Below are 27,060 nucleotides of genomic sequence, written 5' to 3'. Positions count from 1 at the left end.
ACCCTCCACCCTGCCCCCACCCCCCGCAAATGTGTCAACAACGTCTTTGTGACTCTTCCTTTTCTTTTTTTTTTTTTATTTTTTTTTAACATTTATTCACTTTTGAGAGACAGAGAGAGACAGAGCACAAGCGGGGGAGGGGCAGAGAGAGAGGGAGACGCAGGATGAGAAGCAGGCTCCAGGCTCTGAGCTGTCAGCACAGAGCCCGATACGAGGCTTGAACTCACGAGCTGTGGGATCATGACCTGAAGTCGGACGCCTAACCAACTGAGCCACCCAGGCGTCCCATGACTCTTCCTTTTCATTATGACCCCAATCCAACCACTTCTTAGCCACCTCCACTACTAACACCCTGGTCTAGTGCACCACCATCTCCTGCCTGGGTTATTTTAAGAACCTCTATCCGGTGGTCTTCATTTCACTCTTCCTCTTCTACAGCCTGTTTTCAACCAGCAACCAAAGTGATCCTTTTAAATCATAAGTCAGACCTACGAATCCTTACTGAGAATCCTGTAATGGCTTCCTGTTCACTAAAAGTCAAAGCCAAAGCCTACAATAGCCTATGAGGACCTGCCCAACCTGGCTTTCTATAATTTTCTGCTTTCACTTCTTATTCCTCTTGGCTCACCTACACTTCTCTGCCACAAGGGCTTCTTTGCTACTCTTGCCTCAGGGCCTTTGTACTGGCTGTTCCCTTGCCAACAGCACTCCTTCCTCAGGTGCTCACACAGGGTTTTTTTGTTTTGTTTTTTTGTTTTTTTAGTATTTGCATTACCATTTTTTAATTTTTTAAATTTTTTTGTTGTTTATTTTTAACAAAGAGAGAGAGTGCACACAAGCTGGGGAGGGGCAGAAAAAGAGGGAGACAGAGGATCTGAAGCTGGCTCTGTGCTGAGAGGAGAGCCAGATGTGGGGCTCAAACTTACGAACCGTGAGATCATGACCTGATGAAGTCAGATGCTTAACCAACTAGGCCACCCAGGCGCCCCGATACTCACACAAAGTTCTCACCTCCTTCACCTGTCTGCACCAATGTCACCTTCTCAGTGGGACCACCCTAACCACACTATTTATAATTACAACTCACCATCCCAGCCCTCCCAATCCCCCTCACTCTGATTTACCTTTTCTATGGAAGTTATCACTTTCTAACATCCTATATTTGCTTACTTACGATTATTGTTTAAGGTCTCCCCCAACTAGAATTCATGGTCTATGAAGGTCTTTGTCTGTCTGTGAACTGATATATGCTAAGTGCTCAGAACCATGCCTCCTACCCAGCAGGCCCTCAACAAATATCTGTCAAATGAATGAATGAATGGACAAATGATTATTTTGTAGTTTACAGATCGCTATCATAACTGATGATCCTTTGAGCCTTGAAACTCTTGGGATTTTTTTTTTTTTTCAACGTTTATTTATTTTTGGGACACAGAGAGACAGAGCATGAACGGGGGAGGGGCAGAGAGAGAGGGAGACACAGAATCGGAAACAGGCTCCAGGCTCTGAGCCATCAGCCCAGAGCCTGACGCGGGGCTCGAACTCCCGGACCGCCAGATCGTGACCTGGCTGAAGTCGGACGCTTAACCGACTGCGCCACCCAGGCGCCCTGAAACTCTTGGGATTTTTTAGACAAGAAAACAAGTCCAGGGGCTCCTGGGTGGCTCAGTAGGTTAAACGTCCATCTGACCCTTGGTTTCAAGCCCAGGTCACGATCTCATGGTTCTTGGGTTCAAGCCCTGTGTTGGGCTCCACACTGACAATAAATACAGAGCCTGCTTGGGATTCTCTCTCTCTCTCCTTCTCTCTCTCTCTCTCTGCCCCACCCCAGCTTGCTCTCTCTCAAAATAAATAATTAAAAAAAAAAAAGCCCAGGGGCACCTGGGTGGCTCAGTCGGTTGAGCCTCCAACTCGGCTCAGGTCATGATCTCACAGTCTGTGAGTTCGAGCCCCGCATCAGGCTCCGTGCTAACAGCTCAGAGCCTGGAGCCTGCTTTGGATTCTTTGTCTCCCTCTCTCTCTGACCCTCCCCTGTTCATGCTGTATCTCCCTCTGTCTCAAAAATAAATAAACATTAAAAAAAAATTAAAAGGAAAAAAGTCCAGAGAGGTTAAATCACTTGCCTGAGACCACACACCTTGTTCTACAGTGGGCTTCATCCCCTCTTCTGTTTTTAAACCCTTAAGAGGATGGTATTTGACCACACCGGTGCTGATCTCTCCAAAGCCCAGACCCCATCCAGCGCTCTCCGCCCTCCCCATATTCGCACCCAGGCTTGCTGAAGACCACATCTACAGGTACAGTGCACAGGGTGTTAATTTTTTCCCAGAGGAGCATTTATATACTTTTACTCAAATGAATGCATATCTTGTCTCTAGGGACCATGTGACACAGATAGAAGCTTCCAGGCCAACTTCTGACCCTGAGACCCTCCTCCAGAACACAGGAGAGACACTGATATGCTGCCCCATCCCTGGCCTTCTGTTTACTCACATACCACAACTGGATGTTTGGTAAGGTATGAGGGAGGGGGGACAGACAGGGGAGAGAGACCCTCTGCAATCAAGAGGAGGCTCTCTTTGTTCTTTCTTAACAACTATGGACTGAAATGTGAGGTTGCTAAGTGCCACTTAATAACTGCTTCTAGCCTCCTGCTGATAAATTTCGTTCAGGCCTAAATTGCAGGAAAAGTTACAGCAGCTAGTTTATTTCTGTCTCATCCATCATACTGTGAATTGTGTATCTGCTCACGATGGCTCTTTTCACACAGGCCACTGGGAAGCTAAAGGGCAGCAAATCCTGGTTCTCAGGCCTTCGGACTCCAGGACTTAACGCCAGTGGCCCCTGGTTCCCAGGCTTCAGGATTTAGACTGAATTATACCACCTGCTTTTCTGGTTCTCCATCTAGCACTGGCAAATTGTGGGACTTTCTGGCTTCCACAACCATGTGAGCTGATTCCCATAACAAATCGCCTCATATATAATCTCTATATATCCTATCGGTTCTGTTTCTCAGGAAAGCCCTAATACAGTGATAAACACTCCGTAAATGTTACCTTTTCCCATTAGTAAATTCCAGGCTTTACTGTTTTCCAAAGTGTTGCCTTGTTTGACACTTATGGCAGCATGAATACCAGAACCTAGTATTATCATTATTTCCCATTCTTATAAGAAGAAACAGGTTCAGAGAGGTCAGGGGCCTGTCCCAGGCCACACAGCATATGTAAACCCTGTTAGGCCTGAGCCAAAGAAGCCCTCCTACTTGCTAGAGGGTTCAGGCACCTTCCTGCACCCCCTCCCTTTCGACCACCAGCCCCCACTCTGCAGGCTCCCAGCTGCCCCAAGGGGTTCCACATGCTGAGACCACCAGAGGCTGCAAAATCGCCAGCTTGCTCCTGGTCTGTCGCTCTTTCCGCCACAGCTCTCACACTAAGGGAAAGGAAAACCTGGAACAGCAAGAGGGTCAGCGGCAGCAGCAGGACCAGGTGGGAAGGAGCCCGGGAGATGGAGAGGGGAAGAGAAAGAGGGGGCGCCCCACACCTGGCCACTCGCTTAGCCTCCCACCCACACCAGTCCGCCCCAGAAGAACAAGCATCTGGAGACTCAGCATCTGGCCTTGAAAATGGCAGCTGCAGGATGCAGAGAGTGGGGGGAGGGGTGGGGTAGGTTTCTAAAGAAAGTGGGGCACACGCAGAATTCAGAATTGAGAGAGGAGATTCCCAGCTCCGTTCCCGGCCCCAATGACATGGCTCCAGGGTGGGAAGGTAACCACGAATCTTAACCCCCAATCCCACCCAGGATCCCCGGAGGTCTGGTATCCCCAGTCACCCCTGGAGGCACACAGGACGGCCAGCTGGGCCTCCCCAGACTTCACCCCACAGTCTGAGGAGACTCTGTCCTACGACCCTGTGAACCTCTGCCGAGGAGCTATGGTCACGGGCACCGTTTTACATTTGGGTGATTATCTGTGGATAAACTAAACCTACTTCAGGTCTGCAAGCTTCTCAGGCAGGACCATGTCCAATGTTGCTCACAAGGGTGAGCCCAGGCCCTAGCCCTCAGAGTCAGCAAAGGTAAGGCTGCAAGGGGTAGGAGGGGCAGGAGGCCAAGAAAAGAGGCCAGAGGGGAGGCCGAGGAAAGGAAACGCTGTATCTGTTCCCCAGTACTTGAAATTCTCTGAGGCCATTGAGAGAGAGAGAGCGAGAGCGAGAGCGAGAGCGAGAGCGAGAGAGAGAGAGAGAGATTGGTAATTTGTGTCTGCCTACGCATGCACATCCTGACTTCTGGGTGGTGCTATGGGCTGGGATTAGGAAGAACAATGACACACACCACCCAAAAGAACCCAGTTATTCCAAGCAGCCTCAACCTCTGACACGAGCATTGTTTTTTTAAGGTATCAAACTGCCTCTCTGATTTGCTTTTGGATGTTAACGCACTGGGGAGCGGCTAATATGGTTCCGCGCGGAGCACGCCTGATCTTCACAGTAAGTAACTGCTTTCGTTGGCTCAGTCGCAAGCAAATGGGGAACCTCCCCCATGCTCCTGGACTAGCATTTCTTTTACTGTGATATGCAGAGTAAAAGCTGGAGATGGTATAGCCTGGCTGTAAATTAATCTCAAAAACTGCTGTCAACAACGCAGCTTCTCAGCCCTCTCTGCCCCCAAGGAGTGAGCTGGTCGGGAGGAAGCAATGCATCACAGAGAATAGGAGACGGGCTAAGAATCCAGAAGCCCGGGTACTGGTTCCAGCTCTGCTGTAAGACCTTGTGACGTTGGGCAAGGGAAGTCTCACTCTGAGCCTCAGTTTCCCTACCTGTAAAATTGTGAGGGTTGAATGGAATGCTCCCCAGGAATGCTACCACATGGGTGGGAGAAAGGAATCTGAAGTCCCTCAGACTTGAGCTCAAATCCCCACTCTGCACTCATTGCCTCAGAGACTCTGGGCAAGTTACGAAATGTCTCATAGCCTCAGATTCTTCTTGGGTAGGACGGGGCTGGTAACAATATCTAACTGGCCTTCCCACATTCACCTTTCCCTTCCTTCCTACCTGTTCTCAGTACTGCAGCCTACATGAGCTTCTTAGACCACAAGTCTGATCATAGCGCTGCCCTCCTTAAAACCTTTCAAAGGTTTTCCAGTGTCCTTGGGAAAAGAAGATTCTTTAATCTGGAAGATGGCTTGGTCCAACCTCCACCCAGCTCTCCTCACTTTGTTCTCCCATTCCAGCCACTCTGGCCACGCTCCTTCTCACCATGCTCCCTTCTGCCACGGGCCCTTTGCACATTCTGCTTGCATCATGGAGTACTCTTCTACCTTTTCAACCAAATGGGTCATTCTTCGACTTCACTCAAGCCTCACATCCTCATTGAAGCCTTCCCTTACTCCTGACTACCCCAGGTATCTCTCCTTTGTAGCAACCATCACAGTTGTAAATGTATACCTACATGATTATTCATGATGGAAAAAATTCACTACAGGCCTGCAAGCTCCATGAGGTCAGGGACCATGTTACTTAAGATCTAACATAGTGCCTACAGAAAAAATCATAATGAACATAATAAAACAACACCAACATTTATCAAGCAATTTCTACATGTCAGACACTTCCCTACAGCCCTAAGAATTCGCTTTTATTATTATTCTCACTTAACAAAGGGGAAGAATGAGTCACAGGGAGGTTAGGTAACTTGTCTGATATCATACAACCAGTTAAGTGGTCAAACCCTGGAAGCCTGGTTACTGGCAGAGTGAAGGTTTTTACTCAATACATGAAGCAGGGTTCAGGAAGCAGATCTTTAAGCAAGGAAGCTGGCACCTCTTAAACATTTGATAATAATAATAATTGCTACCAGACATTAAGTGTTTGTGATACGTCCAATACTACCTATTCTAGGGACTTCTACATGAACTAACTCATCCTCCCGATGACACCATAAGGACATACTACCATTATCGTCATTTAACAGATGAGGAAACCCAGGCTCAGAAAGGTTACCTGGCTTTCCCGAGGTCACCAGAGTTTACACCTTGGTCCACTAACTCTAAAGTCTGAGAAAACTCCAGCCCTGGGATTCTCAGGGGGGCCAGGACAAATTCTCCATCATGCCACAGATTTCTGCACGCAGTTCTAGTGAGAAGGCCCGCCCTCCTTCTGGGAGTGAGTCTACTGACCCAGCTAGGCAGGGTATGGACAGAGCTGTCCCCTGGAGACCACAAAGCCACCCACCGCCCCGAGGCCTCGGCTGAAGAGGCTACACAGCAACCTCACGGGGCAGCCAGGATGGGGAAAACCAGCACGAGCTGAGAAAAGAGCTGGGATCACATATTACACGAAGGGCAATCCTCAACCAGGAGCACCAGCACCAAGGCAAGCTGTGCCTTCCACTCCACACACCCCTTGGGCTGTTCTGGGATCCCCTCAGAGGCTCATCTTCACCACGGTGCTTGTAGCCCTTCAGAGAGCACAGGTTCTGAAGCCCAAACCCCAATTCTACCCCTCAGTACCTATGGCAACTCAGCCAGCCACTGAACCTGTCTGAGCCTGGGTTTCCTCCCCAGTAAAATGGGAAGAGGAAACATGCACTTCACAAGAATGGGGTGAAGGCTGTGGGAAGTATTCTGGAACGCCCTGCCAGTACACTACCTGGCCCAGCAAGTGTTAGCCCCTCTGCGAGGGGTGCTGGAGGGGAAAAGACAGGTACGTAATACACTTTTCCTAGGGCACCCGCTCGTTTTGGATTCATATTCTTCCCATGCCTAAAAGGTTCATACTGATTCACCATGAATCCACACCACACCCCACTTCCGGATTAGGATGACAATAACAATAATAATAAACGTAAAGCATGATAGGTATAAAGTATTTACTTACCACGAGACACTGGGAAAGACACTTTGTATACACTGTGTCATTTCTTTTATATTGTTTTAATCTTCACAAATATCCTAAGGGGCAGTCCAGAGCCAGACTGCCTGGGTTCAAATCTGACCCAGCCATTTGTGAGCTGTGTCACCTCAGACAGATTCTTGAAACTTTTTGTTCCTCGACGTTCTAATCTAGAATTGTAGTTGGGAATGGCTACCCTGCCAGAGACCATAATTCCCAGCCCCCTCGTTTCTAGGTGAGGCCATGTGACTGAGCTCTGGTCACTGGAATGTGGAAGGAGTTGATATACCCACATCCAGACTGTCCTATAAAAACCTCCTACACTCTTCCACACTCCTGTTGTCCCCGAGCATGGAAGTTCTGGGGAGTCAAATGTTCCAGAAGGCAGAACCTCCGTCAACTTCTGTGGAACAAAGCACTTCCCCGCCCTGGCATCAACGTTTCTCAACGTGAATGAGACGACCACTTTTCTTGCGTTTAGCCACTAAGATGTTATGGTTGATCTGATCTAACAGCTACCATCACCCTGACTACTAAAGAAATTGGTACCAGAAGTGGGGTGCTTAAATATGTGGACCTGGCTTAGAAGTCGGATAGTAGGGCCTGGGAAACTGGACAGCCTCATGTTGGACAGTGGTAAAATGTTAACTGTCACCTAGGACGACTCAGAGGCAGAAACTGGGCCAACTGAGCCTCTAGGCTCTAGAGAAAGATGTTTAGGAAAAAAAAAAAATGGTAACAGTTTGCTTTATTGCTCCTGGCTGAGTTTAGCAAGGCATTAGTAAGAAAGAGGAGCTGAAAAAGACAATGACTTCTAGACCCCAAACAATAAGAGTAAAGACTGAGAAGACTTTTAAGTGAAACAAATGATCAGATTAAGGGTATAAGCTTCCGCATAAGCCTGGTGGCTGCAAGATAGCTGTCATTAAGGGGAGATAAAGAAAGGTATCCAGATGAGAAAGTGAAGAAATAATCCAGTTTGATAATTAGCTCTAGGAAATGACTATGGGTGTGGCTATCGGCACATTCGATGTCACTGATGAAAATCCTACTAAGTTGTTAAGAGAACTGCATTGGCAAAATCTCTAAGCGTGCATTTTTAAAACCTTTTACTGTTACAGCATTAAAACAATCCTTGGGCCCCTAGAAGTTCAAGGGCAGGAAGGAACTAGGTTACAAAAGATTTAGAGCTTCAGGTTGGTCATACCCCTCAGGACCTGCTTCAGGAAGGGCCAAGAAAAAAAAAATGGACAAAGACAATCCTCCCACCACAAAGCAGAGCCAGGAGCATGGAGAACAAGAAACCAGGAAATTTCTCCCAGGAGCAGACTCAGGGTTTAAGCAAGGAACATCACCCATTTCCAGGGCACAACTACACAGTGCCTGCTTGCCAAGGTTTCAGAAGAACTAACCCAGTGACTTGTGTGTGTCTTCCACTCCTGCTTTTTCCTAGTGGGAGTTTTACTGCGGTTACCCTGCCCTTTCCAATGTGGGATATGGATGCACAGGGGCAGATAACATGTCTCTGTTGGCTCATGGCTCCCTGGACCATGAGAAGCCATACACAATCCAATGGCTAGAACTCAGCTTCACCCAAAGATCCTCAACTTCCCTCTGCAAGCAATGACTGCACAGAATATTAGTGTCCTCCCTTGGGAAGGGGAACATGTTTTAAGTGAGAGAAGAAGGATACACACAGATATTTGGTGGCTGGAGAAACCCTGGCACATCTGGCCAAGGATATATAAGCACAAACAATGGAGATCCCTTCCAGGCTTAGCCCGTAACACCTTTCGTAAGATCTCTACTCTCTCCTTTCTCTACCTATTGGCTAGATGAATGTCCAAGTATGGCCCTGAAGGCCACATACTGAAGGTAAAGAAAGCCAAACCCATCAATCTTGGTACCTAACTGACCCTCATCTCCTCCCCCATCACTCCTCTCCCAATCAGACTTTAGCAAGTAAGAAACAACCTTCCATTATGTTAAATTCCTGAGATTTGGGGGTTGTCTTTTATAACAGCGAATGTGATTATAATGATTATAATAAAGAGAAACCATGCCTGGCATGTAATAAGCACTACATACCTGTAGCTATTATTAGAATACCCATTTTACTGATAGGAAAGCTTGCAAGTTATGGGTGTGCCTGACTTCGAAGTCAGACCTCTCGGTAGACGATAATCAGACCAATTTTAGAGGTCATTTTGGTGCCTGGCTCAAGGTCACTAATCATGATAGACCCAGAATTGGAGGCCTTCCTCCTATTCAAAAGCCATCAGCATGAGGCTCCTGACACCAGGTCTCCGGGTTGATCCCTCCTCATTTGATTTTGCTATTATTTTTATTTTCTGTTCCGTGAAACACCCTACTTGCAAATGCCCCAGCACTGAACTGGCAAGTCTGCATAGGAAACCAAATAACCCTCCACTGACCCAAATTCCAAGTTTTCATTTACATTCAGCTAGTTAATTAAAAACGTGCTCTGTGAGCACAGACGCTGCCGTGGCTGACTCTTGAGATAGTTTTGCTATTCTTTGGAAGAAGCTAGGTTTCTTCTGTGACATTTTTGTCCAGCACAGCAACACTGCACCATGGAACAGCATGACCAGATAGGGGACAGGAAAACTGCTGAGTAAGCCATTCAGTGCACAACAGAATCTAAGGGGGGCAACGGCGAAGAAAAAGACCTGAAAACCATCCTACCCACCAAGCCAGTGTTGCCGGGGCTGGGGCCCATGTTAATTAATGTTTACAAAGTGATTTGGGATTCTTGAATGAAAGAGACTATTCAAAATCAGCAGCCTGAATAATCAGTTTTTTAAGGAAGCCATTATTGCTAAGTGCCTACTATGTGACAGGTGTTTTCACATACTTGATCTGATTTAATCCTTTAATCACTGTATGTGGTAGATTTGGATTTTCTTCCCTTTTTTTTAAATGCCTTTTTTGTTTGTTTTGGTAATCCTCACTGTGCAGATGAGAAAACCAAATTCAGCAAAATTAAGTCATTTGCTGGAAAGCAGCAGAGCTGATATACGAGGCTAAGTCTTTCCCAGTATAAAGTCCTTATCCCTTTCATTACACCACACTACCTCTTCCAGTCTTCCCTTCAAACTCTCTCTGCATTGCAACAAAATTTCAGTCAAGGATGTCTATCTTTTTTTTCGTAATGTCTTTGTTGTCTGTATGTTTGTTTTTACTAAAGTACGTTTTAAAATATAGTGAAACACACATTCTTAAGTTTACAGTGCAATGCCATTTCAACAAATGCATATACCTCTGAACTCTATTACCTGGAAAGTTCCCTAGCACTTCACTAAGCATGCCTTTTTAAAAATAATACAGCTTATTTAAAAATAAGGGGTGCCTAGGTGGTTCAGTTGGTTAAGCAGCAGACTTTGGCTCAGGTCATAATCTCACCATTTGTGGGTTCGAGCCTCGCATCGGGCTCTGTGCTGACAGCTCAGAGCCTGGAGCCTGCTTCGGATTCTGTGTCTTCCTCTCTCTCTGCCCCTCCCCTGCTCACGCTCTCGCTCTCTCAAAATAATAAACAAACATTAAAAAAATAAAAAATACAGCAAATAAAATAAGCTACTTTCTTTTGACCAAAACAATCTTTTTGTGACCTTGGCAGTGGGGGCTGAGCCCATGGAGCCAATCCGTGAGATGGGTGCAATGAATTATTTGACTTTGGGAATTTTGGGAAGGGGGATCCAAGTAAAATCCTGTACCTTGGTGGCTCTGTCCACACCAGAGAGCAGTTCATTTGGATGAGATAAAGATGTGTGATACCACTGTGCCTGGATCATCACAACTACCATGACCATTTTGGCCCCTACCATGTGTCAGGCACCAGAGTGTAATGCCTTTATACACGTAATCTCATTTAATCCTAATAATTACCTCTATTTTACAGCTGAAGAAAATGGGGCTCAGAGAGGTTAGGTAACATGCCTAAGAACACAAGGCTAGAACAGGACAGCCCTGAAATTCAAATCCAGGAAGTCTGACTTCAGAGGCCTTTAGAGAGTTGATTATAGATGCTGATGGGTAAATTTTAAATCCCAAAGATTTAATGGGCCTCTTACATTCATTCAACAAATAGTCCTCAGCATCTGCTAATGGGCCTCTTACATTCATTCAACAAATAGTACTCAGCATCTGCTATATGCTAGGTGTTAACAGACATCTAATAAGCTCCAGCTGTGTACCAGGTGCTCCCTTAGACTTTGGTAGAGATTATAAAAATGTAATAATCTAGTACGGCCCAGTTCAGTTTGAAAGAAACAACAAGAGTAATGTGTTGGGACAGAAAGACTGTCAGGCTGTAAAGGGTCTCTGTTCAACTGGGTTGGATGGCCTAAGAGCAACACAGTTAGGTTCCTTGTGCCTCAGTTCCTCCTCTGTATAATGGGAATAACAGCAGTAGCTTTTCAAGGGAATGCTGAAGATCAAATGGGTCATCTGAATAGCGCTGGATATATGTTGGCCGTTATTACCTGTGCACTGCATATTTGCGCAGTCCTTAAATTTACTAACAGCTCAATAAATATTGACGAATAAATGAATTCACAAATGAAATAAGTGATGCTGCGGAGTTAAAGGGGGAAAAAATCGATCATGTGAGGACTGGGCTCCTTACTAAGGCCGGCAGAGCAGAAAGACTGCCATGCAAAACAGTTTAATAGGTTTGATGTTTAATGTATGTTTCAGATACCTAAGAAATTAATTGCTCATTCCTTTCTCTTCTGCATAAATGACCTGCCATTTTAAACAAGCTCAAAGAAAAGAGATAGATCACAGTGAAATTACAGTATATCTCATACTAAGAAATGGCTGAAGGGGCCCCGACACCCAGGAGTTAAACTCTGTGGTGTGGTAAACGCTAGGATGGCTGCAAACCCCAATCACCACACACTCACCCTGCCCAAAACCAACTCTGTGGTCTTCTCCTTCCTTAAATTATACTCACTCCGAAAAGGATAAACACAAACACTGTCTTTAAAAGATGTTAAAGATCATAAAAGTAAAACCAATTTGAAAAAAATTTAGAGGTTACTAATACAGACAGAGCTACAGGACGCCCTTATTTTGCAGATGAAGAAACTTGAGGCCCAAGAAAGAGAGTCCGCTAAAGTCTTAACTTCAAGAGAATGGCAAAGACGCCGGTGGAGCAGGTTGCCCAGATTCCCAGATCCCAAGACTGGCGCCCCCTAAGGGGAATGCTCCTTACTCGGAAGGAAACACTGTGAGAGATTACTAAAAGGCAGGTCCAGTCCCAGCAGGGGGCTAAAGGTTTGGTGGGCCAGTAAGAATTAAGGATGATTGTAATGGGAGAGGTACGATCAGGGGAGGTGGGCGCACCTGGTGGGAGGAAAATTAAGCCCTCTGTGCTTTTTTTTGGGGGGGGGGGGGGAGGGTAGGTTTCCATACACCGAGCAGTCCAGTCCACAGGTCCCGGGGTTTTCAGGTGAATCCTCCCCCTTCTGAAGAAGCTTATACAAAGACCAATCAATAATACCTTCTCCTGCAGGTTTCCGCCTCGGTCAGGATTTCATGTGTGTTTGGGGGGGAGGTAAGGGGGAGCCTCTGCGCCCTCGGCTGGCAGCAGGGTGGGAAGGGCTCTGGCCAGGAGATCCTCGAGAGTCTCCAGATCAACGCGGAAGTCGCGATCCCGCCCCTCCCCCTCCCCCACGCCCACTTTGCTCCTTCCTTCTCCTCCCCCAACGATGATCAAAACCAGGTGAAAGGACCGAGAGCCGGAGGGCCAGTTTCCAAAGGGCTTTTGCTGGAGCCCCGCGCGCCTGCCCTCTCCTGCGCACACTTACAGACACATTTAACATACACACGCACACACTCACAAGCACACACTTGGCACCCCCAGAGGCCGGGCCGCGCCCGCCGCATCTTTCCTTCAGCCCCCGGGAAACCGACAGGCAGCAACATGAATGAAATCTACCCAGAAAGACTGCATTTCAGCTCCAACCACGCAATCTCCGGCCAAACCACCGAATATGTAGCAAAGTTTTATTTCGCTTTTAGAGTCTCCAGTTACGCTTCTACCATTTCCTGTGGAAAACTGAAGCTTTGAAGTGTCTAGCTCTGGCTTTCGCAGACAGGCAGGACCGCCAGCTCGAGCTCTCGAAAACAAGAGCCCCCGGCCCCACCCCCTCCACCGCCAGAACTGCAGGTTCAAACCCACCCAGCTCCCGCCTCCAAAACGGGGGTTGTGGGAGGGGATGACAGAACCTGCTGGAAACGACGCCCTAAACTAACAGCCCCCTCCAGAACCCCGCCCCACTCCCATCCTGCCCGGGTCTCGAGTGGCGCTCCTTAAGGCAAGTGGTGACAGCTGCAGCTCCCTGCCACGGGGAACGGAGAGAGGCAGGAGCTGGAAGGTCGGATATTGAGGAAGGGGGTGTCCGTCGAGCAGCACCCGCCAGCTGTGCGCTCTAGCCTCCAAAAACTGCCCCGGGAAAACTTGGGACCTATAAGTCTTCCCGCTCGACCCTCTCACCACACACACCTCTCCCCCACAGTTTCTAGGCCAAGCGATCTCTCCACTGTTCTGCCTTGGCCGCCGCGGGGCCTCTCCTACACCCGCGCCCAGATACTTCCCGGAGGGCGCAGGGAAGTATGAGAACTGGGCGGCAGTAGGAGGAATGCACCTCTTCCATAATTCCAAGCAGCCAAAGTCCTGCGCCCGAGAATTTGGCATCTTCAAGGTCAAAAACAAAACAAAACAAAGCACAGGGCTATGGCAGAAATACGTACTAGGGGCAAATGATCAAACCTGTGCCCCCACATGGTGATGGGTTCTTCCCACAGTCAGCAGGCGGCAGCCGCCGCCCCGCCCTGCAGTAGGGGCAGAACTGTGCGCTCCGGGACTTCGGAACCTTAGGAGCCGCGCGCGTAAAGTACGCGGATTCCTAGCGCGGGGGTGAACAGACGAGTTTCGGGCCGCCTCCAGCTCTGCGGTCCTCTCAGAGGCCTGGGACAGCAGTGGGTGGCCAGAACGACGCGGGGGGGAGGGAGCGAGGCAAACTTGCAACCGGAGTTGGAGGGGTTGGGTGGGAGGAGGCGGCACCCGCGCGGCCACTTACCGCTGGCATTCTTCCCGCAAATGAGGTGCTGGTAGGGCTGCAGGAGCCCCCAGATCTCGGAGTCGTTGTTGACTGTGTGCTCCAGCGTTTCCACGGTGAACCTGGGCGCCTCGTGGAGTGCGTGGTGGTGGTGATGGTGGTGGTTGGCGGCTGCTGCCGGTGGGGCTGCGGCGGCAGCAGCGGCGGCCGGCGGGGCGCAACAGCTGCTGCCCCCGCTGGCGCTGCTGGCTGCGCTGCAGGCGCCGCCGCTCGCCGCTCCCCCTCCCGGCGCCTCCCGCTCCTTATCCGCGGCGGGGGCCGTGCCGGGGCCCGAGCTCGGGCCTGGGCCGGAGATGGAGCCCGGGCCAGGGCCGCTGCAGCTCCGGGGCAGTCCGGAGGCCACGACCCTCGAGTAGATGTCCCGGAAGAGGCTCTCCATGCAGGCTGTCAGGTAGATGGCGGCGTGTTCGTGGATGCGCAGCGCCACGCGGCTGTCCACCATCCAGCGGTACACGCGGCCCACAGAGAAGGTGAGGCCGCATCGCGCAGACTTGCCGCGGCCCAGGCGATCGCCGCCGGCACTGCTCATGTTGTAGAGGGACAGCGCGGCCAGCGCGGCCGCCGTGCAGTGCGCCGCCAGGCCCCAGGACAGCACGATCTCCATGGCGCTCTGGATCTCGTACTTGGTGCACTTAGCGAAGCGCAGGCTCAGGCGCTGCGCCTCTTTGGCGATGCGTACCAGCGCCCGGCTCACCAGCGTCGACAGCTTGGCCAGCGCGTCTTTGGGCAGGCCGCCGGGGGCCGCCGGGCCTGCCCGGGGATCCCGCGAGCGCAGCAGCAGCGCCTCCAGCTCCTGGAGGGTCCAGGGGACCTCGTCGAGGTCCGGCAGCAGCCGCGAACAGTGCTGGCCGGCGCAGTCCAGCCCCTCGGAGTCTTCCACCAGGGCAGTGTTGACGGTGTCAAAGCTGTTGTGCCGGCTGTGCATGGAGTCAGCTAGAGGCGGCCAGCAGCTCCCGCCATACGGAGACGCCGGGTGCGAGTCGGAACAGCACAGGGACAAGTTGGAGGAGCGCACCGAGTCCGCCGCGCCACCATAACCCGAGTCCAGCGTCAGATCCTCCAGGGTCCGCACCACAGGCTTCTTACCTCTCCTGGCCATCGCTGCGCCACTTCATGCTGCGGCCGCCAGGGAAGGAGCAGCGAGAGCAGCGGGAGCCGGCGCGCGGGGAGAGCCGAGTCCGCGCTGCTTCGGTTCACTTTTCCACCAGCCGCTACTACCAAGTGTTACTACTTTCGGCTGCTTCCCCGGGCCGCCGCCGCCGCCGCTGGTAGACACCGGGCAGACCCCGAAGTCATCTTCCAGAGCCCGGGCGGGAGCTGGGGCGCACTGGGGAGCGAGCGAGGCCGGGAGGAAAGCTCACGCCGGGACTCGCCCCTTTCTTCCAAAATAAAATAAAAAGTGTCTGACCCGCTCCTCCCTGGGCCCTGCTGAGCGCAGAAGCCGCCGGACGCCGGCCTCAGTGTTCGTAGGACGGAAATGGACTCAGATGCCGCCGCAGCAGCAGCTCTGCCGGCAGCTGGCTCCGGGGTCCAGGCTCCCGGTTCCCGGCTCCCGGCTTCGGGCTCCCGGCCCGAGGTTCGCTAGAGCGCCAGCCCGCCCTGCACTGAAGCGCAGCAGTTACCGCGGCGGCTGCAAACCCTGCCGAACCCCGCAACACCCTGGCAGCCAGCAGGGCGGGCGTATGTAAAGCAGGGCCGACGGAGAGCCAATGGGATTAGAGGATGCTAATTATCTCGCTTTTTTTTTTTAAATTCCTCTGCTCCACGTAGCCCCGCCCCTCACACACGCCCCCGGCGGTGACCAAAGCTGCAGGAAGTGGGGGGCAGCGGCACGGCAATTACGGGGGGTCTGTGGGAACGAACAGCCGCGGATACTGTCCCTCTGCTGCTGTCCCTGCCCCTCAGTCTCCTGGCTTTGGTACCAGGACGGGAGGGTGGTAGGTTGGGCAGGTGACCCCCACCCACCGAGGTGTGCTACCCGCCAGTGGTTCACAAAGTGTCTGCCTGGGGTCACTTCCTGCCCCTGAGTTTCGGATTTCACTTTGTTTTTTTCTTTCATACGCAAAGCCTATTTTTTCTTCCTCTACCTTTCCCCCATCTTTGGGTCCCCATACCAATTAATGCGGCCCTCTTTCAGCCCTAGTTCGCCTCAACGTGGAGGGAAGGTTAGAAACCAGGCCAGCTAGCTGAGAGGCCAGGGCGATGGATACCACTAGAAGGCTGAATCTCAGGACCTGAGCCACCTGCCACCAGGGCACATGAACTAGGTTCTTTTCAATAGCCAGAAGGACGACCCTGCACCCATCCTTCAAAGGCCCGGGTGGTGGTGGGCTGGAGGGAAGGCTCCAGTCCCACTTTGCCATCATGGTGCATGTAGTTCCAGACAGCTCAGCCTTAAAAGGGTAAATTTGCACGGATGAGAGGTTTGTTTTTGACTAAAGAAAGATATCACATGTATGCATGACTTAGCTGCAGTTGTATCAAATGTCATGGGCTTGTTTATTTGTCTCCACCCACCAGGGCAGAATTGATACCCTTCCCACCAGGGGATTCCCAGCTCCCACACAATGTCTCTGCCTGAGGTTCGGGACCCTCTTCCTTCAGCTTAGAAGTCCCCTCCTACAGAAAGGTAGTCCAGATCCCCCAGTACCCACCTGGGGACTTCACCTGCCTACCCCCATTCTGAAGCTGTTGATTTCTGGGCCCTTTTAACACTAGGTCGTTACAATATGATAATGTTTCTAGATTGCACACTGGCCAAGGGGTTCACTGTGCATAGGCCTGTCACAAAATAGTCACTCAGTAAATGTGTGCTGTAAATGGGTGGATAAAGGAAGGACATGCGTTCGAACTGTTGGTTCAAATGGACTTTCCCAGATAACCCCATAGATCGTCTGATGTTTCTCCTATCGATCATCCCCAATCCACTCATCCCTTCACCCCCAACAAACCACTACCCTCTGTAGCTACATGAGTACATGAGTACATGAGTACATATACTCATCACTTGTCACTTTGACTATTATAATATTCTACCGCCTGTTCTTCTCTCCTGCCTCTTCCTTCTCCAAACCATCCAGTCCAGGATCTTCCAAAAGCCCATTTCTGACCTTGTCATTCCTTTCTTGAAAAAAAAAAAAAATTCAAAGGCTCCCCATTGCCTTCCAGATAAATAAAGTTTGTGCCAATTAGCTGGCCTTCAGGGATCTCTCCACTCTGTTTCCAGACTCTCTTTCCATAAAATTCCAAACCTTCTATAAAGGATTGTGATGATTTTATGTGTCTGTCAACCTGAGCCGGCCACAGGTGCCCAGTTTAAACATTGTTTCTGGGTACGTCTCTGAGGGTCTTTCCAGATGAGATCAGAATTTGAATCTGTGGACTCAGTAAAGTAGATTCCTCTCCCCAATGTGGTTGAGCATTGTCCAATCCAAATAGAAGAAAAGGTAGAGGAAAGAGGAATTCACTACTTTCCCCCCAACCTCCTTGATTGAGCTGGGACGTACATTCTTCAGCCCTCAGACAGGGATTTACACCATTGGCTCCCCTGGTTCTCAGGTCTTGGAACTTGGACTGAACATCACCAGCTTTCCTGGGTCTCTAGCTCACAAACGTCAGGCTGTGGGACTTCTTAGCCTCTATAATTTACATGACTCAATTCCCCATAATAAATCTCTCTATTTTTTTCTTTTTTTTTTCAAAGAAGCAGAACACCAATAGGAGAGATATATATATCTGATTCTCTGGAAAACCAACTAACACATGGATACATAGTCTTTAATGAGCTGAACCCTGCCCCCTGCCTTTTTCTCCAGATTCTGTATCATCAGGCTAACTTCCTAAGCATATATTCACACTCACGTAGACACACAGATACACTCACACATATATATAGACACATATGTATAGATACACTCACACATACACATAGACATGCAAAGATACAGACACACTCACACACATAATGTCTATGCTCAGTCATACTAAAATCACTTGCTGGTTTTCCAAATTACCGTGTTATCCCTTGCATCCCATATGTTTCTGCAGATGCTGTTCCCTTCCTTTGCTCAGGACACTTGGCTCCCTGTTCTCCATCTAGCAAACTTCTCATCCTCTAAGATCCAGCTCCAAGATTGCCATCACTGTGAAAATTTCCCCATGCTGCCTGCTCTCCACCCTGTCCAGACCTGGGAAAGCATATCCATCTTTGTTGCTTGGGATTTGTTCTCAGGTCCTTTTTTCTTCCCCTCTGCATGTTTCCCTGGTGATCTCACCCACTCATATGCCTTCAGTTAGCACCTATGTGCTGATCATGCTTGAGTGAGACCCACCCAGTGGTGCAGGTCGCAAGAAGACAAGAGAAAGCTTCATGCATAGGGGGAAAGAGAAGCTGAAAGAATGAGTTTAGCACTAATTTATTTTCTTCCGTAGCACCAGGTCAACTTGGGTTCCAGTGCTGCCTCTGCCAATTTCCCAACCACGTACCCAGTGTTCACTCATTTAATCTCTTTTGTCCTCCCTTTCCTTGCCTTTGAAATACACAAAGTCATCACATCCAGCTTTATAGGGTTGCTGGGGGTTAAGTAAGATTTTTTCCACATAAGAAATTAACACAGTATCCCACATGTGACAATAACCCTGTAAATGTCTGCTGTTATCTTCCACATTTTCTGATCCTCTGCAATAAACACCTGTGTCTTATAGAGTCAGAGGGGAGAATGACAACTGTTACATGTAAAATCCAACTTCTTCCAGGATGGGCTGAAATACTGCCTCCTGTAGAAGGTTTTCCTGTATCTCAACAAATGTGCTCGTCTCTCTTATGCTGTAGATGTTGCGCACAATGCCTCCTCTCACCTTCCAGGGGCACACTCCTCAAAAGCCAGGATCTGGCCTCTAATACAGTGCCAGCACTAATGGGCGTATTCCTTAGTATTATGGATAAATCAAAGCATGTGTCCGTTTTGTACACTAAAATAAATCCTTAATGATAATGTTAAACATCTGTGGGTGAATGACCTCTAGACAGTGAGAATAGTGAATGCATCAACCAAGTGTTAAATATTAGCTCCATATATTAGAAAATTCACTCTCTGCAAAAATGTATAAGGAAGAAAATTTAAATAATCCAAAATTCCACCTTACATAGGTCATCCACATTAACAACTTCTTGCATTTCCTTTCTAGTCTAATTTTTTCCCATCTTTCTTCTTCTAAACATATGTATTTCAATAGAGTTGGAATTTTCTGTAAATTATTTTGCATTTTGATTTTTTTTTTCCTGAAAAAATTTCCTTAGAGCGCCTGGATGGCTCAGTCAGTTGAGCGTCCGCCTCTTGATTTCAGCTCAGGTCATGATCTCCTGGTTCATGAGTTCGAGCCCCACATCGGGCTCTGTGCTGGCAGTGCAGAGCCTGCTTGGGATTCTCTGTGTCCTCTCTCTCTGCCTCAACCCCGGTCATGCACACTGTTTTGCTCTCTCTCTCTCTCTCTCAAAAATAAATAAACTTTAAAAAAAGCTCCTCAAACTTTATAGTATAATCATTTCCACATGCTATTAGATACTTATCCAAAACATCCTTTTTTGTGTGGCTAAAAAATATTCCAACACATGTTTGTATCTTAATTGGTGTATTGATTCCTCTCTTGGTTGTTTCTAACTAGTATAAGTAATGCTCTGATGGACCTCTTTGCATAGAAACAACTCTCTTCTTTGAAACCAGAAGTCTTACATATGTTATCCTCTAAGAAATGCCAATAGACAGTAAACATATACTGAAGATTAAAGAATAAACAAAAAAAGCCCCCCAAAATTAAATTACCGGGATTATTTTGCCTATCAGATTAAAAAAGATTTATCAATTCAGTCATGATGAATGTGTGTCACGGTGGGGCATAAACTGGGGCAATCTTTTGGGAAGGCAGTTTGCCAATATATATCAAAATGTCAATGTGAATTCCTTGTGATTTCCCAGAAATCATATCTGCTGATGTTACCCAAAGTGATTCTTATGAATTTTTCAGAAGTATCCAGGATGCTCTTGGTAATTTTTTTTTCACATAGGACTTTGGGAAACAATCTAAATGTGCTTCAGTTGGATCTGATGAAATGAATTATAGTAATTCATACATGGGAACACTAAACACTTGGAAAGAATAATGGTGGTGGTCTTTATTTCCACACTGTATTGGAGTGAAGAAGTTTTTGAAAATGGGTTTTGGAATTGCATATATAATATGATCCCATTTGTGTAAAATGCTTTGCGTAGAGCTAAATATGTATATAAGTATGTAAATTTGCCTAAAAAGATGGAGATAATAGCTATAACTAGTTTGGTGGATTTCTGGTGTGTTTTTTTTTTTTAAGGAGTTTTATTTATTCTAGTTCTGTCCATTTTTTCCTTCTTTTTCTTTTTTTTTCCCCATGATTTTTAACTTTCTTCTTTGTACTTCTGAACTTTTTATGACAAAGACATATCATTTATACCAGAGCCAGAAAGCTATTTCCAAGAGAAAATTAAAGTATTTTCTGCGTACTGTTCTGAAGTCTACCTGTTAATCAATGTAGTAATATAATCCTTTGTCCTTCGGCACTCTACAAGCCAAACAGCAAGCACAGCAACTGACCCAACAACCATAACGTGAACCAACCTCATTCAGCTGGATTCACACATGTTGGGTGCCTTGTCACATGCTCCCTACACATCTACTGTGCATGAGCTGCAACACCACTGCTACCTTCAGCAAATCCCTCGGCCTCTCCATGCCTCGGTTTTTCATCTTTATTTTATTTTATTTTTAATTTTTTTTTTATTTTTAACGTTTATTTATTTTTGAGACAGAGAGAGACAGAGCATGAACAGGGGAGGGGCAGAGAGAGAGGGAGACACAGAATCCGAAACAGGCTCCAGGCTCCGAGCTGTCAGCACAGAGCTGGACGCGGGGCTCGAACTCACAGACCGTGAGATCATGACCTGAGCCTGAAGTCGGACTCTTAACCAACCGAGCCACCCAGGCGCCCCTCGGTTTTCCATCTTTAATTGGGGAATAATAATAGCACATGCCTCAATGGTGGTCTGTGATGATTGAATGGGATCGTTAGAGCAGCGTCTGGCCCCCCAAACGATACAGTTGTTATTTTCCACCTGAAAGCCTCCACCTCCTAGACAGATTATCTGATGGGGGTCTCCAGGTAGTAACTCTAGGGAAAATGGGCAGACCCTTTCTTACCAGCGGCGTGTTGCTGTACCAAAGTCCTCTGCTCAAATGTAAGCTCTGCAAGGAAAGGATCGCTGCTATATGCCCAGCACTTACTTGGCACTCAATACATGGTTGTTGAATGAATGATGAATGGGTGTGTGAAAACTGCACCATAACCCAAACAAAGTACCAGGAAGACAGCTCCTTCCCCTTCCTTGTGTGTCTTCTTTCACATTTCCACACAAGGATGCTAATGAAGATTATCGTTGGGATCCAAGGCCAAGATCAATCAAATCTTTCTTGAGTGATTGCTGTATCCCTCCTCATGCAATTCTAAAAATGGAGAGGTACAGCCCTTTTCCATTGGGACCTTCTGCTCCAGGTGGGGGATCCAGCCAGGAAACAGACACCACTCTACCGTGTTTCCATCTGAGGGGATCTAATACAAAGAATCAGTTACAGAGGAAATGGGACAGCTGAGTAGCTAAACAGGACAGGAAGGAGACAACTGGGAAAGTAGCATCAGCAAGAAGGTGCTCTTCAACCCTAGAGGGAATGGGAGATAGTGTTACCAGAACTCAGAAACCAAGCCTTTGGACACACTCTAGAACCACAATGGAGGTAAAGCAGGAGAGGTTGCTGCATGTTGGGAGGGGCTACCCGGCAGGGTTTGGGCGCAGGGTTTTGAGACACAGCTGCTGCCAGGAACACAACCTGAGGTGGACAGATAAGGATTAAAAAACTCCAGGGGCGCCTGGGTGGCGCAGTCGGTTAAGCGTCCGACTTCAGCCAGGTCACGATCTTGTGGTCCGTGAGTTCGAGCCCCGCGTCAGGCTCTGGGCTGATGGCTCAGAGCCTGGAGCCTGTTTCCGATTCTGTGTCTCCCTCTCTCTCTGCCCCTCCCCCGTTCATGCTCTGTCTCTCTCTGTCCCAAAAATAAATAAAGGTTGAAAAAAAAATTAAAAAAAGAAAAACAACTCTGGGCTCCAAATGTCCATCGATGGATGAATGGATAAAGAAGATGTGGTATATATATGTATATAAAATGGAGTATTACTCGGCAATCAAAAAGAACGAAATCTTGCCAACTACGTGGATGGAACTGGAGGGTCTTATGCGAAACAAAATTAGTCCATCAGAGAAAGACAAATATCATATGGCTTCACTCACATGAGGACTTTAAGACACCAAACAGATGAACATAAGGGAAGGGAAACAAAAATAATCCAAAAACAAGGACGGGGACAAAACGTAAGAGACTCTTAAATATAGAGAACAAACAGAGGGTTGCTGTGGAGGAGTTGAGGGAGGGGGATGGGGGTAAGAGGCATTAAGGAATCTACTCCTGAAATCATTATTGCACTATATGCTAACCAACTTGGATGTAAATTAAAATAAATAAATAAATAAATAAATAAACTATTTAAAAACAAAAACAAAAACCAAAAATCTCTGGGCTCTTCATGAACCCTCATCCCCCATCTTCTGCCAGTACCAAACCCACCAAGAAGCTGGAGGGTGAGGGAATTCTGGGAAAGGTAGTTCCTGAGATACAAAGTAGACAAAGCCGATCAGGAGAAGGGCAGGGGTAGATATGAGTACAAACAAGCAAAGGGCCAGTTCAGTCAGATAAAAAGATATTTCAAGACACGTATCTATTATGGAGTGTCCCAACATAACGCTACCGACATTCAGAAGTGGAAGCTTTGATTCTGTCCCCTCTTCATTCCCACTGTCCTTACCCCAGTAAAATCATTAGTCGCCTCCTGTTAGGACCATCCAGGAGCCCCGCACTTGGTCTCCCTGATGCCACTCTCATTTTCCCATCCACTCACTTCTGTTCTGCTGCCTGGGATATTTTTCTGAAACAATTCCATTGCCATCAGAAAGGAGTAGTGTTGGATTCTGTCCAATCTAATCTCATTCACTTCGATCTACCCTCATTACCTACCTACACACTCTCTACAAACTAATTATACTTTCTTAAATTCACTATGTGTCTTCCGCATTCATGCTATTCTCTCTGTATTAAATGTCCCCCCCCCCTTTTTTTCGTATTGGTCTCCTATGCATCCTTCAAAGCCCATCTCAAATGTTACCACTTGGTAAGAACTACCACACTCATCCTGTCTTGCCCTGTAGAACTAGTTTTTCTCTTTGCTCTGCTTCTTTAACATTGAACATGTACTTCCATTAACCCTTATTGAAAATCATTGGCTACTGATACCATTGTCAGTAGCTGCAACAGCCTTCTGTTCTTTTCTCTGTGCAAAAGACTAGTAGTTAAGAGTGTGGACTTGAGGTCATAAAAATTCATGTTTACCAGTGGCTGGTTGTGTGGTTTTTAGATAAGTTTTTAACTTCTGAGTTTCTGACTATTAATTTTTTCTATCAGGAAAATCATAATGCCTCATAACTTTATAGGGTCTTAGCTACATGAAACAATGCATTTAAATACTTAGCACAATGTCTGGCACATAGAAAGGCTCCATCCAATAAGTATTTATCCGGGGTTATATAACAGCTACTGCTATAGTAATATTACTATTATTATTATTATTACATTGTATATATTGCCTTGTAAGCTCCTTTTTCACTAAAACATATTACTTTTCCCTGTCCTTAAGTGTTTTTTACATTTTCCCAACTTTTAATTTGAAAAATTTTAATCAGAGAAGTTGATAGGCAAACACCCAATCCACCCTTCACCCAGATTCACTATTTCTAACATTTGCTTTCTCTCGCTCTTTCTCTCTGTGAAAGGTGTATGTGTGTGTGTGATATGTTGTTTTTTTTAGAACCTTTTGAAAGTAAGCTGCAAAGATCATCACATTTCAGCATGCCTCCCACCGCATGTATATACACTACATTCTCCTACAAAGAGAACCATTATCGTACCCAAGAAATAGTACTGATATATTAACATTATCCGACATACAATTCATATTTCACTTGTCCCCCAAATATCCTTTGTATTGTTTTTTCCATTAGCTCATCTGACGCCTACAAAGAATTCTGAATGGATGTCCAATAATTTGTTCAATGAATCTATTATTTTTGGACATTTAGGTTCTTTCCAGGATTGCTTAATTGTACACAGCTCTAAAAAAAAAATCATTGCAGCTATTTTTAAATATATTTGACTTATTTCCTTGGGAAAACTTCCTACGGTGGAATTTGGTCCAAGGCAGTGCAACATTAGAAAAGCCTGATGCATGATGCTAAGTTGCCCTCGGAGAAGATTGTACCACTTTATACCCACTAACAGTGTACAAGAGTTCATCTCCACTCCTTTGACACCACGGCTATTATCATTTCTATATTTATCAGTTTAATAAGAGGAATAATAACTAACATTTATATGCCATTCCAAATGTGTAAGGTGCTATTCCGAGCATATGACATACATCACCTTGCCTCACCCTTGCAATCACTCTATAACCTTCTTGTTACAGATGAGCAAAGAGAGCTTCAGCAGCTTGCCCAAGGTCACACAGCTGGGGAGCAGCAACCCAGGGAGCCCTAATCCAGAGACTGTCATGATCTACCTTCCACTATTACCTCTCAAGAGAGTATCTAACATTTCTTTGAATAATTTTTCATTTAGCTGAATATTTTTCACATATTTGTCTTTTATATCTTTGCTTGTAAGAATACCCTGTTTACATCATTTGCTTTTTGGAGGGGGTGGTGTGAGGTAGATCCTAAGATATTTGTCTTTTTCTTAATAATTTTTAAGAATGACTTCTAGAATAAAAATATAACTTTCTCTGTAATGCAGGTAATTCTCCATTGCTTGTCATTTTTCCTTTTAAACTTATGTAGGTATTTATATATGTGTCTATCTAGCATAACGTTTTTATTTTCTTTGTGGCTTGAATTTTCCCTTTATTTTTTAAAAAGTTTTTATTCATTTATGCACTTAAGTAATCTCTACACCCAATGTGGGGCTCAAACTCATGACCATGAGATCAAGAGTCGCTTGCCCTTCTGACTGAACCAGCCAGGCACCCTGACATTTTCCCCCTTTAAATTCATTTGTTTATTTATTTGCTTGTCTGTTTATCTATCTAGCATAAGATTTTTCTTTTCTCATAGTTACGTTAGTCAGTTCTTCCGTTTGAGTTTGCCAAGTGAAAAAAGTCTGCCCTATTTTCTGGCGGATAAATATTATCCTATATTTTATCTTATATCTTCACATTTTACTTTGAAACCCTCAATCTGTCTCATTTCTCTGCACCTTTGCCAACACCAGCATTGCTTTAGCTCTAGACCAGACCTCAAATACCTTCCAGGGATAGAAATGGGACATTGCTGAGAGGTGGTCCCGGGACATTTACTACTTTATTAAATCTGGAAATGTCACGTGCATTCCAAGGGACAGTGCACCAAAGACAAACGAGGATTTCCATTTCAATCTTCTTCCTAAATGAGCTACCCCTCCTGCTTTCCACCCCAAATATGAAACACTTGGTCCATGTTAGACAGTTAAGAGAAAAGCCCTGTTTCCCTGGCCTTCTCTGAAGTGGGCTGTATGGGGACAGCAGTGGTAGTTGAGGGAAAAGCATGCCAAGAATTCATTTCACTTTGAAAGACCTTTTCAGGGCTTTATTTATTCCAAGAGTTCTTTAAACACTTTAAATACAGTCCAATGAAGTGTTTCAGGCAGTAGTTCAATACCGATTATGTCTCCTCTTCTTGAGGAAAATGCCTTGCTTCAATACACATTAGTGTTTTCAGCAAACCTTTGATTTTAACATTAGCCAATCCCATTCTTACTTTCCTTTGCTCTTTGCCCAAATATTGTGGCTGAAACCATTACTCACAAAATGAAACAATTAGTGAACTTCCAAAAATACTTCATTAGAAATACAGCAACCCCATCACCCAAGCAACAATTTGGTGTTCTCAGTGCCTTACAACACAGTAGATAATCAGTCAATGTTTGCTAAGCAAATTAGCAGAGTGTGCATGGGGTCCAGGGAAAGAATAGCTATTAAGCCTATAATGAACAAAAAGGGGCATACTCTGAAATTTTTGCAGGGGAGCTTAAGCCTCTGAAATTACAACTTTAATTCATTTACTCATTTAGCTAATAGAGAATTTTCCAATGTGTGTTCCATAAAACATTTGCCCTATAAAATGCAGAGGAAAAGGAGTTGAAAAGCTAGAGACCCATTCTCCCTCTCTTAAAGATTCATGATGAACATTTGCATATTAAAAGCTCTGTCTATTCCTACAACATAGAAACATGTTTCAATGAATTTAAACCCCATAAGGGCAGAAGTCAGTTCTGTTGTGCTCACTAATGTGTCCCAAGAGCTTCATATAATACTATTAGATATTTATTGAATAAATGGAAGAATGTTCTAGATATCTATTGCTGATAAAGAATTACCCCAGGGGCACCTGGGTGGCTCAGTCAGTTGAGCATCCAACTCTTGATTTCAGTTCATGTCACGATCCCAGGGTTGTAGGATCAAGTCCCATGTCAGGCTTCATGCTAAGCATGGAGCCTGCTGAAGATCTCTCTCTCTCTCTCTCTCTCTCTCTCTCTCAGCTCTCTCTGTCTCTCCCTCTGCTTCTCTCCCCACTCTCTCAATCAATCAATCAATCAATATTTTTTAAAAAAAGAATTACCCCAAGTCTCAGTGGTTTAAAGCAACAAACACTGACTACCTCACAATTTCTATGGGTCAGGAATCCAGGTACAGTTAATGTGGGTCCTGGCTCAAGATCTCACAGGCTGCAGTCATCTCAAGCCTCATTTGGAAAGGACCCGCTTTCAAGATGACTCATGCGGCTCTTGGTGGCCTCAGGTCCTCACT

At 46.6% G+C, this 27,060-nt stretch overlaps 1 protein-coding gene across 1 annotated transcript in view; it reads right to left on the bottom strand.

Annotated features, from left to right (window-relative positions):
- Nucleotides 1–15,685, bottom strand: part of BTBD11 (BTB domain containing 11) — a 316,953-nt gene extending 301,268 nt beyond the window's left edge. The window contains exon 1 of the mRNA XM_043562436.1: nucleotides 13,994–15,685. Coding sequence (XP_043418371.1) covers nucleotides 13,994–15,131 — 1,138 coding nt within the window. The 5' untranslated portion in view covers nucleotides 15,132–15,685. The remainder of the gene's footprint in view (nucleotides 1–13,993) is intronic.
- Nucleotides 15,686–27,060: the final 11,375 nt, after the last annotated feature.

Source organism: Prionailurus bengalensis, chromosome B4 (assembly GCF_016509475.1).
Source record: "Prionailurus bengalensis isolate Pbe53 chromosome B4, Fcat_Pben_1.1_paternal_pri, whole genome shotgun sequence".
NCBI lineage: Eukaryota > Metazoa > Chordata > Mammalia > Carnivora > Felidae > Prionailurus > Prionailurus bengalensis.
Note: the sequence above shows the minus strand (reverse complement) of the source record. Positions and strands in the feature narration are given on the sequence as shown.